Source organism: Marmota marmota, unplaced genomic scaffold, assembly GCF_001458135.2.
Source record: "Marmota marmota marmota unplaced genomic scaffold, marMar, whole genome shotgun sequence".
In the NCBI taxonomy this organism is placed as follows: domain Eukaryota; kingdom Metazoa; phylum Chordata; class Mammalia; order Rodentia; family Sciuridae; genus Marmota; species Marmota marmota.
The window spans coordinates 32,302,932-32,318,960 of NW_026000240.1; the positions used below are offsets into that span (position 1 = coordinate 32,302,932).

At 35.2% G+C, this 16,029-nt stretch overlaps 1 protein-coding gene across 5 annotated transcripts in view; it reads left to right on the forward strand.

The window, feature by feature from the left end:
• Nucleotides 1–16,029, forward strand: part of Pik3r4 (phosphoinositide-3-kinase regulatory subunit 4) — a 79,799-nt gene that overhangs the window by 58,022 nt on the left and 5,748 nt on the right. For 4 of the 5 annotated variants that reach the window (XM_048794214.1, XM_015487069.2, XM_048794216.1 and 1 more), the window contains 4 exons: nt 2,769–2,933; nt 6,671–6,882; nt 9,585–9,716; nt 11,520–11,620. In XM_048794214.1, the coding sequence (XP_048650171.1) occupies nt 2,769–2,933; nt 6,671–6,882; nt 9,585–9,716; nt 11,520–11,620 (610 nt within the window). Of the gene's footprint in view, nt 1–2,768; nt 2,934–6,670; nt 6,883–9,584; nt 9,717–11,519; nt 11,621–12,557; nt 13,663–16,029 lie in introns of those variants that run through there. The other variant, XM_048794217.1, reaches the window with a different exon arrangement.

Here is a 16,029-nt window from a genome sequence, read left to right on the forward strand (position 1 = left end):
ATAAGTCACATATCTGGTAAGGATATGTTCCCTAGAATATATAAAAAAAACTTTTACAACTCAATAGTAAAAATACAAATGACCCATTAAAAAAGCAGACAAAAGATTTGAGTAGATGTTTCTTCAAATAGGATCCATAATAGTAAGCTCATGAAAAGATGCTTAGCATAATTAGTTGCTTAGGAAACCCAAATTCAAACCACAGATAGAATTTCACATCCACTACAATGTCTATAGGCAAAAAATATAATGCGTGTTGATGAGGTTTTGCAGAAATTTGATGCTTTATGTATTGCTGATAGGAATGTAAAATAGTGTAGCAACTTTGGAAAACAGTTTGGCGGTCTCTCAAAATGCTGAATATGGAGTTAACTTTATGGCCCCACTGTTCCACTCCTAGGTATACCTAACTCAAAACAGAAAAATCTATATGCAAATGTTCTTAAGCAACATTATTAATATTAGCTAAAAGATGGAAACCAGCATGTCCATCAGGTGATGAATGGATAAACAAAACATGGTATATTCATACAATGGAAAATTATTTAGTCATAAAATGGAATGAAGTATTGATTTATGCTATAACATGGAAATGTTTTGCTGAGTCAAAGAAGCCAGTTCCAAATGCCACATTTTGTATGATTTCATTTATATTAAATGTCCAGAGTAGGCAATTTTGTAGAGACAAGAAGTAGATAGGTAGGTCTCACTTGGGTCCCAAGACTAGGAGCGGGGAGATTTTGACATAACAGCAATGAGTACAGAGTTTCTTTTGGGGATGATAAAAATGTTCTGGAATTAGATAATGTTGATGATTGTCAAACTTACTTGTTATAAATCCCTTTAAATAAAGGGTGAATTTTGAGGTATGTGAATTCCATCTCAGTATTAAAAGACAGATGAAGAAAGAGCTGTGTATGTTGAAAGACTGAGCATACTGACTTTTCCATCTCTACTATTGCCTTGTCCCCTGGCTCTCTTTACTTATCTACAGTACTGAGCTCCTGTAGGCATTCTAGATATATGTCTATACAAAGACTCATCCACAGTCATTTATAGCAGCATTATTTATAGTAGTCAAAAAGTGGAAACAAAGCAAATGTTCATAAGCCGATGAATGGGTAAGCAAAATGTGTGTGTGTGTGTGTGTGTGTGTGTGTGTGTGTGTGTGTGTGTGTAAATATATGCTGTAAAAAGGGGTGATGTTCTATGTGCTACATCATGGCTAAACTTTGACAACATGGTATATGAAAGAAGCCATATACAAAAAGCTTATATATGTTTGTATGAAATATGAAGAATGGTGAAGTTGATAGAAAATTTAAATTGATGACTTGTTGCTAGGGGCCTGGGTAAGGAAAAATAGAGTAAATGCTCCTGGGTAGAGAACAGTTTATTTGTGGGTTCTTAGGCATAATGAAAATGGTCTAAAATTAAATAGTAGTGATCTATGCAATATTCTGTTAATATATTAAAAATCATTGAAATTGTATACATTAAAATGTATGATGTATGAAAACTATCTCAATAAAGCTGTTACTATGAAGAAATGAAGTAGGGAAAATTATTGATAAATATAAAATTTCATATTTTAAAAGCAAGTATGAATATATTATAATAGGTATAGAAAACTCTTTGGAAGACTATATAACAAAATGTTAAATAGCATTTATTTCTGGGTGGTATTATAAATTTTTTACTTCTGTACTTTTTGTATTTTAATAATTTTGTGCATTTAACATGCATTAGCTTGTATAATAAAATAAAATATAGACAACAAATTAATAACGCTGGTGATTGGATACTGTGACCTTTTAGAGGTGTGTCCCCTAGAAGGGTAAAGATACAGCCTAAAGGAGGAGTAATGAAGGAGGGAATTGGTGATACTGGTAGGCATTTTATTTAGTTACATATTCAAAAAGTTTGGCAGAAAATGTAAAGGAGGAAAATAATGCAGATAGCTTGAAAGGTCAGCATTGTGTATGAGAGACTCAATATTATAATAAAACCATGCATTTATGAGTGTTTTAATGCTTATATATTTTTTGATCTCCACTGTAATCCTGTTAATGATCCTGTTAAATAAGTAGAGCACCCTTTGTTTTGTGAGTGAATGATCTGAGGCACAGTGCAGGTTAAGTAGCACAACCAAGGTCGTATAGGCAGTTCTTAATGAAAGTCAAGTCTAGCCAGACTGTATGTTAGAGATTATAGGATAATTTAAGGGCCAAAGAGAGGATGTAAAAAGTATTGCAAGAGTTGAAGGAGAATGGTGGAATGAGATGGACGTCATTACCCTAGGTACATGTATAACTGCACATATGGTGTGACACTACATCATGTACAACCAGAGAAATGAAATGTTATGCTGCAATTGTGTACAGTGAATCAAAATGCATTCTCCTGTCATATATACCTAATTAAAATTAATTAATAAAAATAATAGTAATTAAAAAAAGAGTTGAAGGAGAATTTGGACCATCAGTAGGATCAGGACTGTAAGAATTTGGTTTCTTATTAAACAAGAGGAGGGACCACTCGTTCTGATAGGAAGTGTGCAAAAATGACCATTTGAAGCAATCAGAAGAAAAGGTGATTTTGAACCACTGCTTTTCAGAGGAGATTCTTATTTTGGTATGAAATCAGGAAGACAAAATGAACCTCACAAAATAATAATTTTGTTTGCAAATAGCCATGTGGATATTTAATATTAGCAATAATGTGCTTGTGGTGTTTCAGAAATAAAATCTTGCTTTTCTTTCATTCAGATCTATTCTTACATATAACCGAATTGGAGGAAGAGTCAAGACACTCACGTTCTGTCAAGGCTCCCACTACTTAGCCATAGCATCTGATAATGGTGCTGTCCAGCTTCTTGGAATTGAGGCTTCTAAGCTGCCGAAGTCTCCTAAAATCCATCCTCTACAAAGCAGGTATCTATCTTTTGTCTTTTTAAAATTTTGCATTTAGTACATTATAGTAATTTAATTTTCCCTCATACACCACAGTGTAGTTGGAGCAGGCCTCTTACATTATACTTCTTTTTTGAGCCCATGGAGTAAATAAATCTGTGCTTTCAACTCAAAACTATCACCTATGGCTAATTTTAGAAGTCATCTTATTTTTTGCCAGTTAGTTAAAAGGTCAGAAGGGCAGCTTTGAACTTGTAACTCATCCCAGTCTGAAATCTGTCTGAATAATGCAATCACAAGTTATATCTTTTATATAACTACTAAAAATACAATTCTGTCTGGCCCATTTTGAGAATTCTTCATTAAAGAAGACTCAACCATCAGCATAATGTTGCTTGGCATTAAAATCTCTGAAGTTGATGAGAATATACAGTAAAGAGTTTAGGCATGTGATTTCCTTACCATTTTTAAAACAAAATGCTGTTTTTGTTTTTTTTTAAAGGAATTTCCTTCACTTCTTATTAATTGTAGCTGCTTACAGATTAAACACATGTAAAATAAGACATTTAAAGATAAAGAGCAACAATTATTTGGGTGACCAATATGTGTTATGTACTGAGGATTCCAAAGACAAATAAAATATTACATTTTTTAAGAATCTATAGACTAGTGGCAGAAATAGACAAGAATGATTTTAGTGCAGTATGGTAATATGCCATGTTTCATGGTTAACAGGAGTCCATTTGAAAGAGAGAAGAAGACAGGGAGAATAGATGTGAGCGCCTGAAGCAATGTGGTTGAAAGGGGCATACCAGGGACTGGGGCTGTGGCTCAGCAGTAGCGCACTTGCCTGGCATGTGTGAGGCACTGGGTTCGATTCTCAGCACCACATATAAATAAATAAAATAAATGTATATAAAAAAAAGAAAGAAAGAAAGGGAGGGAGGGAGGGGCATACCAGGCAGAAGTGGTAGACCCCTACAGAAAGAAAACAAAATGAGGAGACTTTCACTTAAGTGGATGATAACTCATAGTTGTATAGCTTAAGGCAGAAAAGGAATTTGTGGGATCACCAAGGATTTTTTTTTTGTTTTCGTTGTTTTACTTTGCTTTGCTTTTGCATTTAAAAATGTGTTATTTTTAGAATAGTCACTAAACAGATTGGAGCAGCTTTAGTCCAGGACATATTTTTTATGGCTTTTATTAATAAATACCTGCCAGTTTCCTTAAAATTTGTTTCAGTAGAGGATGACTGTATAGCATTACACATATTGAGTTCATTTAAATTATTGGCAAACTGTGCAATGTGATGACTGTGCCGTCATGTCACAACACAGATCAGATATGCATATTCCATGCAGGATTCTCTCTCAGCGGACAGCACTTTCTACTGTGAATGTTAATGTCTTTACCTTAAGCAAATTATTTATTGCCTAGATTTGGAGTGCTTGCCAGAATATTTGGGTTTTACTGTATCTGACTATATTATTCTCCGAAGAAACCTTGCCATAGTCATGTGTTTGTTTCATTCAGTCATATCACTTGTTGTCATGCCTCTTTAGGAATTAAAATTTATGGGAATAACCATTTCACATTTTATTTGATATTTTGATTTTCCATCTTCCCTGTATCTGGAAATATAGTTAGGAGTAGAATATTTGTAAATATAATTACATATGTAAGACAGAGAACTGCAAGCTACAGCCTATAGCATGGTCCATAAAATAGGAATGGTCTTTGCATTTTTAAAGGTTTGGAAAAAAATATAATAAAGAAGAATATGGATATGAGATATATGTGACTCAGAAGACCTAAAATATTTAATGTTTTAAGAGATATATGTGACTCTTAATAGAAAACGTTTAAGAGACAAAAATAAAAGTCTGTGCACAAGCTTGATGTGTACTAATCATGGAGTCTGGCCAGTACACATTATGATATTCTCTTTTTTTTTTTTTTTTTGTGGTACTAGGGATTGAACCCAGTTCATATGTATGTAGGCAAGCACTCTACCATTGAGGTATATTCCAAGCCCTCTGATGTTCTTTTCAATATAAAAATGCCTCAACTTGAAAAAAACTGGAATACCTATATAATAAATAAGGGAATAAATTATTTTTGGCTTATGCATCACTGACAACTCTTAATACATTTTGCTGATGAAAGAAGTTAGATCCAAAAGGCTAGGTATTATATATTTCCAATTATATGATATTCTGGAAAACATAAAATTATAGGGAGGAAGACAAATCAGTGGTTGCTACGAGTTGAAGAGATAGTTAGAGGTTAACCACAAATGGGCTGCACAAGATAATTTTGGGGATGCGGAATATTTTTCTGTGGTTACATGATGGAAGATACATGGCTATATTTGTCATAACCCATGTACTATATTCCACAAAGAAGTATATAAATTTTTTAAAAATCAACCAGTATATAGTGGGAAAGATGGAATGCAATCTGTGACAAATATATTTGTTTTTACAAATGAATCATATCTCATTGAAGAGCATAGAGAATAGAGGAACTAAAATAACTTTGGAAAGCAGTGTTTTAATTCAGTTCTACAAGTTTAATGACTAAAAGAACTGAACTCAAGTGTTATATTCTAGGTGGTTGTTTTTTACAGGAATATGTGTTGACAGCTCTGAAGCTACTTTCTAGGGCTGAAGAAATAAGTAAATATGTTGTATCTAATGAGAGCCAGTTTTCTCACTAATGGAGAAAGAAGTTAAAAATAAGGAAAATGAGTAAAGGCTAGAATGAACTGATAGTGATGAAGGTGAAGATTTCCAAATGAACTTATGATTCATGTATATATATATATGTATAGACATACACACACAAAGAGATAGGAATAAATCCACGTCTACACACATGAAGTAGTGTACATAATATATTTTTTAGCTCTGGCCATTGAGAGGAACTAAAATCAGGGATACTGTCATAACACTGAGCATTTATAGTGCCTAGATCTTGGTTTCTTAACACCATTCTCCATTAACAGGAATCAGGACTCCTTGAAGAACTGGTTGATCTTCAATTAGAAACATAACTTTTACATTTTCTTAAAGTAATTTCACAGTGAATAATGTTAGCCAGTGCTACCTTAAACAAAGGATTATGATTTACCTCACCAGTAATACATCTGAGTATCAAGTATTTCCCCATATCATACACTTAGAAAGATAAGCCATTTCTGTGGTATCCTTCCCAATGAGGCATAACTTTAATAATGAGAAAGCATCAAACAAACCCAAACTGAAAGACATTTTCCAAAATGACTAGCTAGTAGTCTTAAAAAATACAAAGGTTGTTAGAGATTGAGGAACTGTCACAGACTGGAGGAGACTAAGGAGATATAACAACTCAATGTCTTGTGATATCCTGGAGTGGATATTGGGACAGAAAAGGACATTAGTGGAAAATGGATAAAATCAGAATACATTCTGTAACATGATTACTGGTATTGTACCAAGATTAGCTTCTTTGTTTTGATGAATGTTCTAAGGCTTTATAAGATGTTAACATGAGGCGAAGCTGAGTAAAGGGTATATAGAAACTTTGTACTATTTTTGCAGTTCTTCTATAAGTCTAAAATTATTTTTTTTAAAAATACTTCAGCTATAATTGTCCTAATGGGATTACATAACTTTTTCTCTTGAACATGGTATATATTCATTTTATATGGAAACTAGTTCTACATTTTTTGATGAGAGGAAAAGTCTGTATTTATTTTGCTTTATGTATTTCACTAGAATTCTAGATCAAAAGGAGGATGGCTGTGTTGTGGATATGCATCACTTCAACTCTGGGGCACAGTCTGTTCTGGCCTATGCCACTGTGAATGGTTCTCTGGTTGGCTGGGATCTCAGATCTTCAAGCAATGCATGGACATTAAAGCATGATTTAAAGTCAGGCCTTATTACTTCCTTTGCTGTGGACATCCACCAGTGCTGGCTCTGCATTGGTAAGCTGATTTTCAAGTCATTGACTGGTTTTTGCATGCCACCACTGCCTGCAGTTGCCATATTGGAAAGCTATTTTTTCCTTTTTTTCTTCATTGGTAATTTCTTTCCGTCTTCTCCCTTTTTCATAATTATTATAATTATTGCAATTTATTTATTTTTTTATTTCAAGACAATTTGGAAAGGTAAAATCAGTATCACAAGGCATAAACAATTTCCTTCTCGATCTTAAATTAGTATCTTTATAATCATTATAGTGATCAAATTTTCTGGCGTTCTCTTACTCGGTCAGGAAATCACCAGGCTTGACTTAAAAAAAATAGAATTTGAGTTCCTGCAGACACAGTTAAAATTGTGTAACCTCAGTTACACAATAACCTCAGTCAAGCTGTTCAACTCAAGTCTCAGAATCTTCATCTTCAAATGGGATTAATGCTTTCAAAGGCTGCTTTGAGGATTTGATGAGCTAAAAGCTTATATCACAGTGTCTGGTGCAGGAGAAGAGCCAGCAATGGTTTCTCATGTTATTATCTTCCAAGCCTCTTTTCCCCAAAGGTTGAAGATACACCATGTGGTGATCTCTCTCTCTCTCTCTCTCTTTTTTTTTTTTTTGGTGCTGAGGATTGAACCCATGGCCTTGTGCATGCAAGGCAAGCACTCTACCAACTGAGCTATATCCCCAGCCCCTACCATGTGATCTCTCTTGCTTCTTTCTTCTGTTTTTATTGTTGTTGGTTTTTGAAAATGTTTAATTTGATGAGTTCTGAAAAATATATAATATAAAAATATATACAATGTACCAAAAATATATACACCATAAATGGGATACATTTTCATCACTTCTTGAAAAATTTCCTCATACTCCTTTACATTCAGTGCCCTCCTCCCAGCCCCTAATAAAACCACTCATTTCTGTCTCCATAATTTTGCATTTCCCAGAATGTCATAAAAATAGAATCATATAATATGTGTCTCTTTTTTTTGCTAAGCATAAATTTTTTAGACTTTTCCATGTGATTGCATGTATGAGAAGTCTTATTTATTGTTGAGTGACATTGTAGTCTATTGATAATTTATGTATCCATCACATTCTCCAGTTAATAGATTATTGTTGTTTCTTGCTTTTATTTAGTTCTGAGTAAACATTTATAAATAGGTTTTTGTAAGGACATAGATGTCTATTTATTATAAGTACATACCCAAGAATGGTATTGCTGGTTTTTAAAATTTTGATTTTTAATTAACAAATAATCATTGTACGTATTTATGGGGTACAATGTAATGTTTCCATGTATCTTCATATTGTAGAATGATTAAATCAGGTAATTAACAGATTAGTCACTTCACATACTTATTGCTTGTGGTGAAAACATCTAAAATGTACTTCTTTTAGCAATTTTGAAACACACAATGCACTATTGTTATTACCAATCTATGCAATAGATCACTAAAGCTTATTCCTTCTATGAAACTTTGAACATCTTATATCTACATTTTCTTCCTTTTTCCTGTTTTAAATGTCATCTCCTTGCCCCCATAGTACTTTGAACCTGACCCTTAGGAAGCTATCACATCTTATTCTTTCTCTCTTATTCAGAAGAATTAACAATCTTCTGTGTCTGAATTTAGGTTTCTTAATTCCCTAATTTATGTTTGCAACAATTATATATCTGCCCTTTTCTGTATTACTTGGGCTTTTTTTAGATGTTGATGGACCTTTATTTTATCATTTATTTATATGTGGTGCTGAGAATCAAACCCAGTGCCTCACACATGCTAGGCAAGTGCTCTACCACTGAGCCACAACCTCAGCCCTTCTGTATTACTTTTTATGTAGTTTATGTAAAATGCATTATTTTTGCCTTCTGTCTCAGTAAACTGTGCAGGTACAGGAAGATGTAATATTAGGTCTAGAAAATTAGATATTATATACTAGCAAGTTAGCAAATGGTAGTGATGCCTCTTAGGCTCCGTGATCAGCTTTTAGGGGGAAGCTTATGCTTATGTTTCCTGTACTATTTGAGTCATTATCTTGGAGTGGGTCAGTTTGACATGCAAGCTGTCTTTGTGTAACTACTACTCCTTCCATCCCACTCCTGCTGGGATTGGAAACCAATGCAAGAATTTGCTTTCATGACCAGAGTTTAAGTTGCTATGGGTAGATGCAAAGACTTCACCCCAGTTTCTGCTGTGATTGGATATCCATATTCATCTCCAGGATGTTTTGGAGAAAAGGGCACATGAAAATGATTGAAATCTGATGACAGCTGCAGAGCTGCTACCAACTTTGGATTCCAAAGTGATCATTGGATAAAATAGTATCCACTATCCCCTATTACACCATTATTGAAGGTAGTCTGAACATTTTGACTTACCAAATTCAGTTTATATTTTCTCTAGTTTTTGTTTTTGTGAATACCTTTGGCAATTAATAACAGTATCAGTAATTAATGAATTACTCATTTTAAATTTACATTCATTAGACAGTACTCTACAACATTATGACAAGAACTTTATGTCTGTTATTTAACAACTATAGGTACTATTTGAAACTGGGAAGACAGCTACATGAGAATGAAACCCTTTTCTAAGGGATGAAGGCAATTTTAAAATACATTGACATAAAGTTAATACTTTGTACAAATGCCCCCTAGTGTGCTTTGATCATTATATGGTAATCTTTTTATGCCTCTTTTTCTTTAAGGTACAAGTAGTGGTACCATGGCTTGTTGGGACATGAGGTTCCAGTTGCCAATTTCCAGTCACTGTCATCCTTCCAGGGCTCGAATCAGGCGCCTTTCAATGCACCCTTTGTATCAGTCTTGGGTGATAGCAGGTAAGATGAAGGGCCAGCTTTTGTGTATTGGGGGGTTTTCTTGGAAAATGTGTTATATCCTATTGCTAAGATACATTTTTAGTGTTTTGCTTTATATACAAAGAACTACTTTTCCTGTGATGTTCTGTCTATAAATGGAAGCTCTACTGGGTGCTCAGGCAGAAGTCTGGTGTCTTCTTAGGTTATTGCTGAGTTGCTGAGACTGGCCTCAAGCTTGTAATCTCTTACCTCAGCCTCCTGAGTTTCTAGGATTATGGGTACTAACTCTTCTTTTTCTCATTCCACCTCTAGTGCATCAGCTATTCTACAAATTCTGTCTTAAAATATATCTAGAATTTGACCACTTCTTATTACTACATTATTGGCTCCCTATTTCAAATCACCACAATCTCTGTCCTTTCTTTGCAATATCCTCTTAATTCCCTGCTTCTGACCATATCTCTTAAAAATTTTTTTTTTTTCTGCTCAATAACTCCCAGTGGCTTTTCATTGCAAGTAATAGCCAGTGTGGTCCAAAAGGCTCTATGGACCATAAGGAGAGATCAGCCCTCATAACTACTGTCTAACCTTTTTATTAGTCAGGGTTCCAATGAGAAACTGATGGCATACCAATGGTAGGAAAATTATAAGGATTTATTTTCAAAGAAACTGTTACAAAGGTGTGGATATAGGACTATCATAAGATATTGCAGTAATACAAGATTAATAATAGCAGAGTAGCAGTAGAAAGCATGAGTGGAAGGTATAGTTACTGGAATTTGGAAAGAAATTAGAGAAAACCATCTTGAGAGGAACAGTTATTTGGAGGTGAGGGAAACAACCAGGTTGGGGTAACTGGTCTCTATTCCCTTGGGGCTCCTTATGGGCATAAGTTAGTTTTCTGTGACTGCTATAACAAGTTACCACAAACTTTGTGGCTTGACATAACACAGTTTTATTTCCTAACAATTCTGGAAACCAGAAATCTGAAGTGGGTTTTGTGGGCCAAAATCATGGTAGCAGAAGGACCATATTCCCTCTGGAGGCTATTCTGTTTCTTTGCAGTTTCCCACTTCTGTTGCTGTACTCCTTTAGCTAATGTCTCCTTCCTTCATATTCAAAACCAGAAAGATCATCTTGGTTCATTGCTCTATTGCTCTAAGCAAATGAAGTCTGGTATATTGTCATTCCCCCGCATCACAATCCTAAGGGATAATTTCTGTCTTAGGCCTTGGAGTTTCCAATTTTTGTGATCTGTCACAGATATGCTCCAGTTATAACTCATGTTTCTCTTTATTCATCTTTCTCCAACATAGCCACAGATTCCCCCCCCCCCCGCATTTAGTTCTTTCTTGCTAAAGTAGTATATCTGTCTTTTTAGTCCCTATTAAAATATTCTGTCCATGATGGGACCTGGATTCTCACCCACCAGATGTGATTTTTTAAATTCCCTGTATTCAGGTGGAACTTACACTTACTTGTTTCTTTGCCAATGTCTTCTTGTTTTCCATATATCCTTTTTTTCCTCCACTTCTGGAGAAACTCACAAACTTAAACAAAAAACATAGGTTTCTTGAGGGCTGGATCTGCATGTGATTTGTCTTTCTGCCCTATAATTCTTTTCACCAGTAAATATTTATTGTTAGGCTATTAAAAGCTTGTTAACTACACTCACCCAATATGGTGATAGGTTCATGTTGTTATTTAAAAGTGTTAGTCAGTATTTCTTATAGGTTGGGAAAAAATTGCTCTACCTACCACAATGTGAAAGCTCTGAGTGTGAGATCCTTCTGCTCTAACAGTTCTGGCCTTTGTCTCTCTTAGCTGTTCAGGGGAACAATGAAGTATCCATGTGGGACATGGAGACTGGTGACAGAAGATTTACTCTCTGGGCCAGCAGTGCACCACCACTTTCTGAATTACAGGTTTGTCTCTAGTTCTAACTGTAAAGGATATTATTGCTCACATCCTAAGCACTTTCAGGTATTTTAGCAAACAAGGGATCTATTGGGCTTTGGGGTTAGGATTAAAATTTGAGTTTTTAATAACATCAAGTATCATGTGAAAAAAAAAAAAGTATCATGTGGCCATTGCTGCATGCATATTTTCTAATTCCTTAAACTTGCTTGTTTCTGCTTTACTGAATGTTTTGGTTGCTAATTACGTAAAGTTTGTAGTATCTCTTTAGAACTACAGTAGACCTGGGTTAATTAGGCAAATACTGGATTCAAGTTTAGGTTATGAAAAAATGGAATATGACCATCTTAAATATGAGGATCCTGACTTAACCATGGTTTGACCAAATGATTTTTTTACTTTATAGCGATAGTGTAGAAGTGATAGACATTCATTAGAAACCATATTTGAAATTTTGATCTTTTTTTGGGCTAACAGGTATGTGGTCCAATACACTCTTGTGATGCTGGGCAGTGAGCCATGTTAAAGCTTCGTCCCAGGGTTTCATAAACTGACTTCCAGACCACTCACGTATAATTGAATCAAGCCTTTATTGAAGCACACCGGTGGTGGCTGACCAGAACATAAAGCTGTTCCCCTGATCAGCCCCAAACAATTGCAAGGGCGCTCCTTATAAGCCTGAAAACCGCAAAAGGGATGTTCAGGGGGTCTAGCCAATGCAAGCAAGCCAGGTTACAGAAGCGGGACAGTGCAGTCAAGGGGAGGGAAGCCTAACCAATCACAGTTAGCCCAGTCACCCCAGTTACAGAAACAGAGCCCCGTTACCCTAGTTACAGAAACAATGCCCCATTAGGTAGTTCCGTGTTCTTAAAGGTTTCTATAGCAAAAGGAAAAGAACATCTTGCTCCAGTCATGACTCTTCTACTTGGCATGGTTGTTTTACAGGATGAAGTCATAAAACAAAGTGGAGTCACATTTGCTCCTACTATCACATTCCCCATTGGTTTTAGTAGGTTTGATGTCAATCTTGCACATCATTAGGCCTCAGTTTTTGTTCCATCCTTCTGTGTCTAAGGGACTATACTGGACTCACAAGACCATAAGTTTGACCTCACCTACATTTTTTTGTATATAGTTTAGGAGGGTTTTTAAGAGGCAGGGTCCTACAGTAATCCCAATCAGGAGAAGGACTAGGGGCCCAACTATGGCTTAAATAATGGTAGTCAACCAAGGGGACCATGAGAATAGGTTTTGGAACCAATTGCCTGAAGTTTCTAGTGCTTCATCTCTTTAACCTGTTTCTTACAAGCGCCAGCTGTTCTTTATTATCCCAGAATGGTTTGCAGAGAAACAAGTTTCTCCTGGAGCCATACAAAGTCCTCCTTGTTTCAGAAAGAGACCATCTAGAACTCATCTGTTTTGTAAGACTATTTCTGTCAGAGAGTCTAGTGGAACCTTTAGTTTGGAGATTGACCTTTTTAGTTTTCCTAAATCTATATCTATTTGACGGCTGAGGGACTTCCAAAACCAGTCAGGAGGGGAACTAAAATGGGGGCAGCCAGTCTATGTTGATAAATCAGTGGGGCCTGGCCTTTTAATAAGTCCAGGTGTTCTTTTCCCTTTACTCCACCAAAATAGTAGGTTACATAGTTCAGAGTTATTGACAGTTTGGAGATATAGGCAAGGAGTTCGAAGTGGGACCCAGGAAGCACAATTTTTGGCGAACAGGGAGTTGTCCCACTTATAAGTTGGGTTGTAGAAGCAAGTGTCTCTTTCTGGGAGATCACCCAGCGTAATTTGGGGAGTAGTTTTCCAGGTACATCTTTCTGAGCTAGACATGTTGCAAACATCTATATTGACCGTAATTTTTTTTCTAATATTAGAGACCTCCAACTGCCGTAAGGGAAAAGGGCAATGACCGTTCCTGCTACTTCGAGCTGAAAGGGGGGCAATGTGCAGTGGGCAAGCAGTTTGGAGTCCCTTTTTAGAAACTGAGTGGGTCAAGGAGTCCATGGTAAAAATCTGCTCAGGAAGAACAGGATGTAAATTCACCTGGGGTGGGCACTTCTATGAGAGAAACAAAAAGACATGAGTGCTGAAGTAAGATTAATACAAAATAGCAGTTGTAGCATCTGGAACCTGTCCATGAATATCATGAAACTGACAGAAATTAATAATTGTTTACCAGGAGGCAGAAGACCTGAGAAAATGTCCCCATAACAAGGCCTAACAAAGCCTAATAAGGCACTTTTTTTAGGGAACATAAATCTTTAACATTGTCAGAATTATCAAGAATGTAGACACAACATTTAGTTAAATTTGTTAATGTCATCTGATTTTTGTAAAAATACCTTTTTGGCATGACTTCTGTGTTCAGTAAAGATCCTTTTGTTACTTAGGGCTAGATAATTATATTAATAAACATTGATTACATCTACCTGTATAAGAAGTTAGGAAGATCTGTAGGCCTTAAACTGACTAAAAACTTCTAGCAGTTTTTTATTGATAGTTATCAGGCATTTTTGCCTAAGAATTTTTCTTTTGTTGCCTCCAGTCTTACTTATTTTGGGGGATGCTAACACTAGGGTATATTTTAAGTTACATTAAAATAACTGTTGTTTCTTTTTAAATGCCCAGGAATGGCTGTGCTTAGGTTTTTAACTGTTTTTGCTAGATGTTTAAGACCAAGCTGGTCAAACTGACCTTGTTTCTATCTGTTGGTAAGAGTCAGCTGAGTTTCCTTGGAGGACATTCTTGGGGAACGTGTGAGTAGCATTTTAGCTCTGTTAGTGTCATCTGCATTAGGATGTGTCAAGGTCTTGCTGATCATATGGCTTCCCTTGGAAGCTTCAGGCATGTCTCTCCTTTTCAATGACCCTCCTCTTTTGCAGCATGTACACTCATTGGCTTTTTGTTTTCCATTGGTCTCATTAATCTCCCTTATCGGGAGGTTATGTGGCCTGGAGTTGCAAAGCTTTTTCCCCTGTCCTGGGTTCAGGCTGACTTAGAGGGCAAGAACTAAATATTTTTTGGCCCCTTTATTTTAACCTTAATATTTAAATTTGGCCTTAAACATCCAGCAAGTCAGTTTTACCAGTTTTAAAGTAATAATGCTGGGCTTTAACTTTAATCTTAATAACTTTACAGTTAATTTTTACATAACACAATATCCTTATTTTATTTATTAATTTACGTAATGCTGAAGATCTGCCTGAAGGCAGAAGATGACACCTTAGCATCTATTGTATGATCCAATCACTGTACAACAACAAGGCAGCTTGCAGATCCAGAGAGCCCATTAGATTTTGACTATAAAAACTCTCTCTTGCCAGGTCCTCCTCTCTTGCTCTCTCCTTTTTCTCTCACTTTCCCTGTCTCTCATTCTCCCTCTCACCTCTCTCTCTCTCTCTCTCTCTCTCTCTCTCGCACTTTTTTTTCTCTCCCTCTCTTTTTCTCTCTCTCGTGTTAATCAGACACTGTCACAGTAAAGGTCTCGTGGTTGCTCTAAGTGTAGTGGTCACTTTTTTTAGTTATAATGAGAATACAAAGTGAAATTAACAATAGTAAAAACATATTTAGCTTGTATATAATTCTGAACCTTGGCCGAGTTATACATTATATTTTCTATTTGAGATCACAGTAATCTTTGTAATAAAATTAACCTTTGAATATAACTTTAAATTAACTGAAATCTGGCCTACTTTGAAGTTATTCTGACATGTTGTAAGGTGGGAGGCAGAGCCTTATCTCAGGTAAGGCAGGGCTCTTCACAATTTTAGGTAAAGTGTTTTAGTTCTAAAGTTGATCTTTGTCTCTCTTTTTAGATATCATTTTATAAAGTTTACATATATTGTTTTCTGACTCTGTATGAATGTTAGTAGTACAATATGACATACATCTGGAACGTTAATTAAGGAAAGGCTGAGAGCCCTTAACATTTTTTTTTTCATGTGGAAAAGTGGCAAAATGTTTTATAATATTATTATTTAAATAGAGTAGGCTCAAATTACTTTTTAAAATATCTTTAAATTTTTATATTTTAGTGTAAAAGGTAACATAAGATTTGGTTAAAAACCATCAAATGATATAATAAATCTCCAATAAAATTTATTATCTTTATAAGTTTAAATTACCATTACAGACAATTTTAGTTTGGAGAATACCAGCTTGATAAAATGTTTTTTTTTAAACCTTTTACCTTAAAGACTTGTATACCTGAAAGATATGAACACATTTAATCTGTAAAGAAGAGTAATGTACCACACTTTCATTGATGTTTTTATATTAACCAAGGTTAGCTTTTTAAAGGAAAATCTAGTGTAACCGATGTGATTCTGCAATCTGTATTTGGGGTAAAATTGGGAGTTCATAACCAACTTGAATCTAATGTATGAAATATGATATGTCAAGAGCTTTG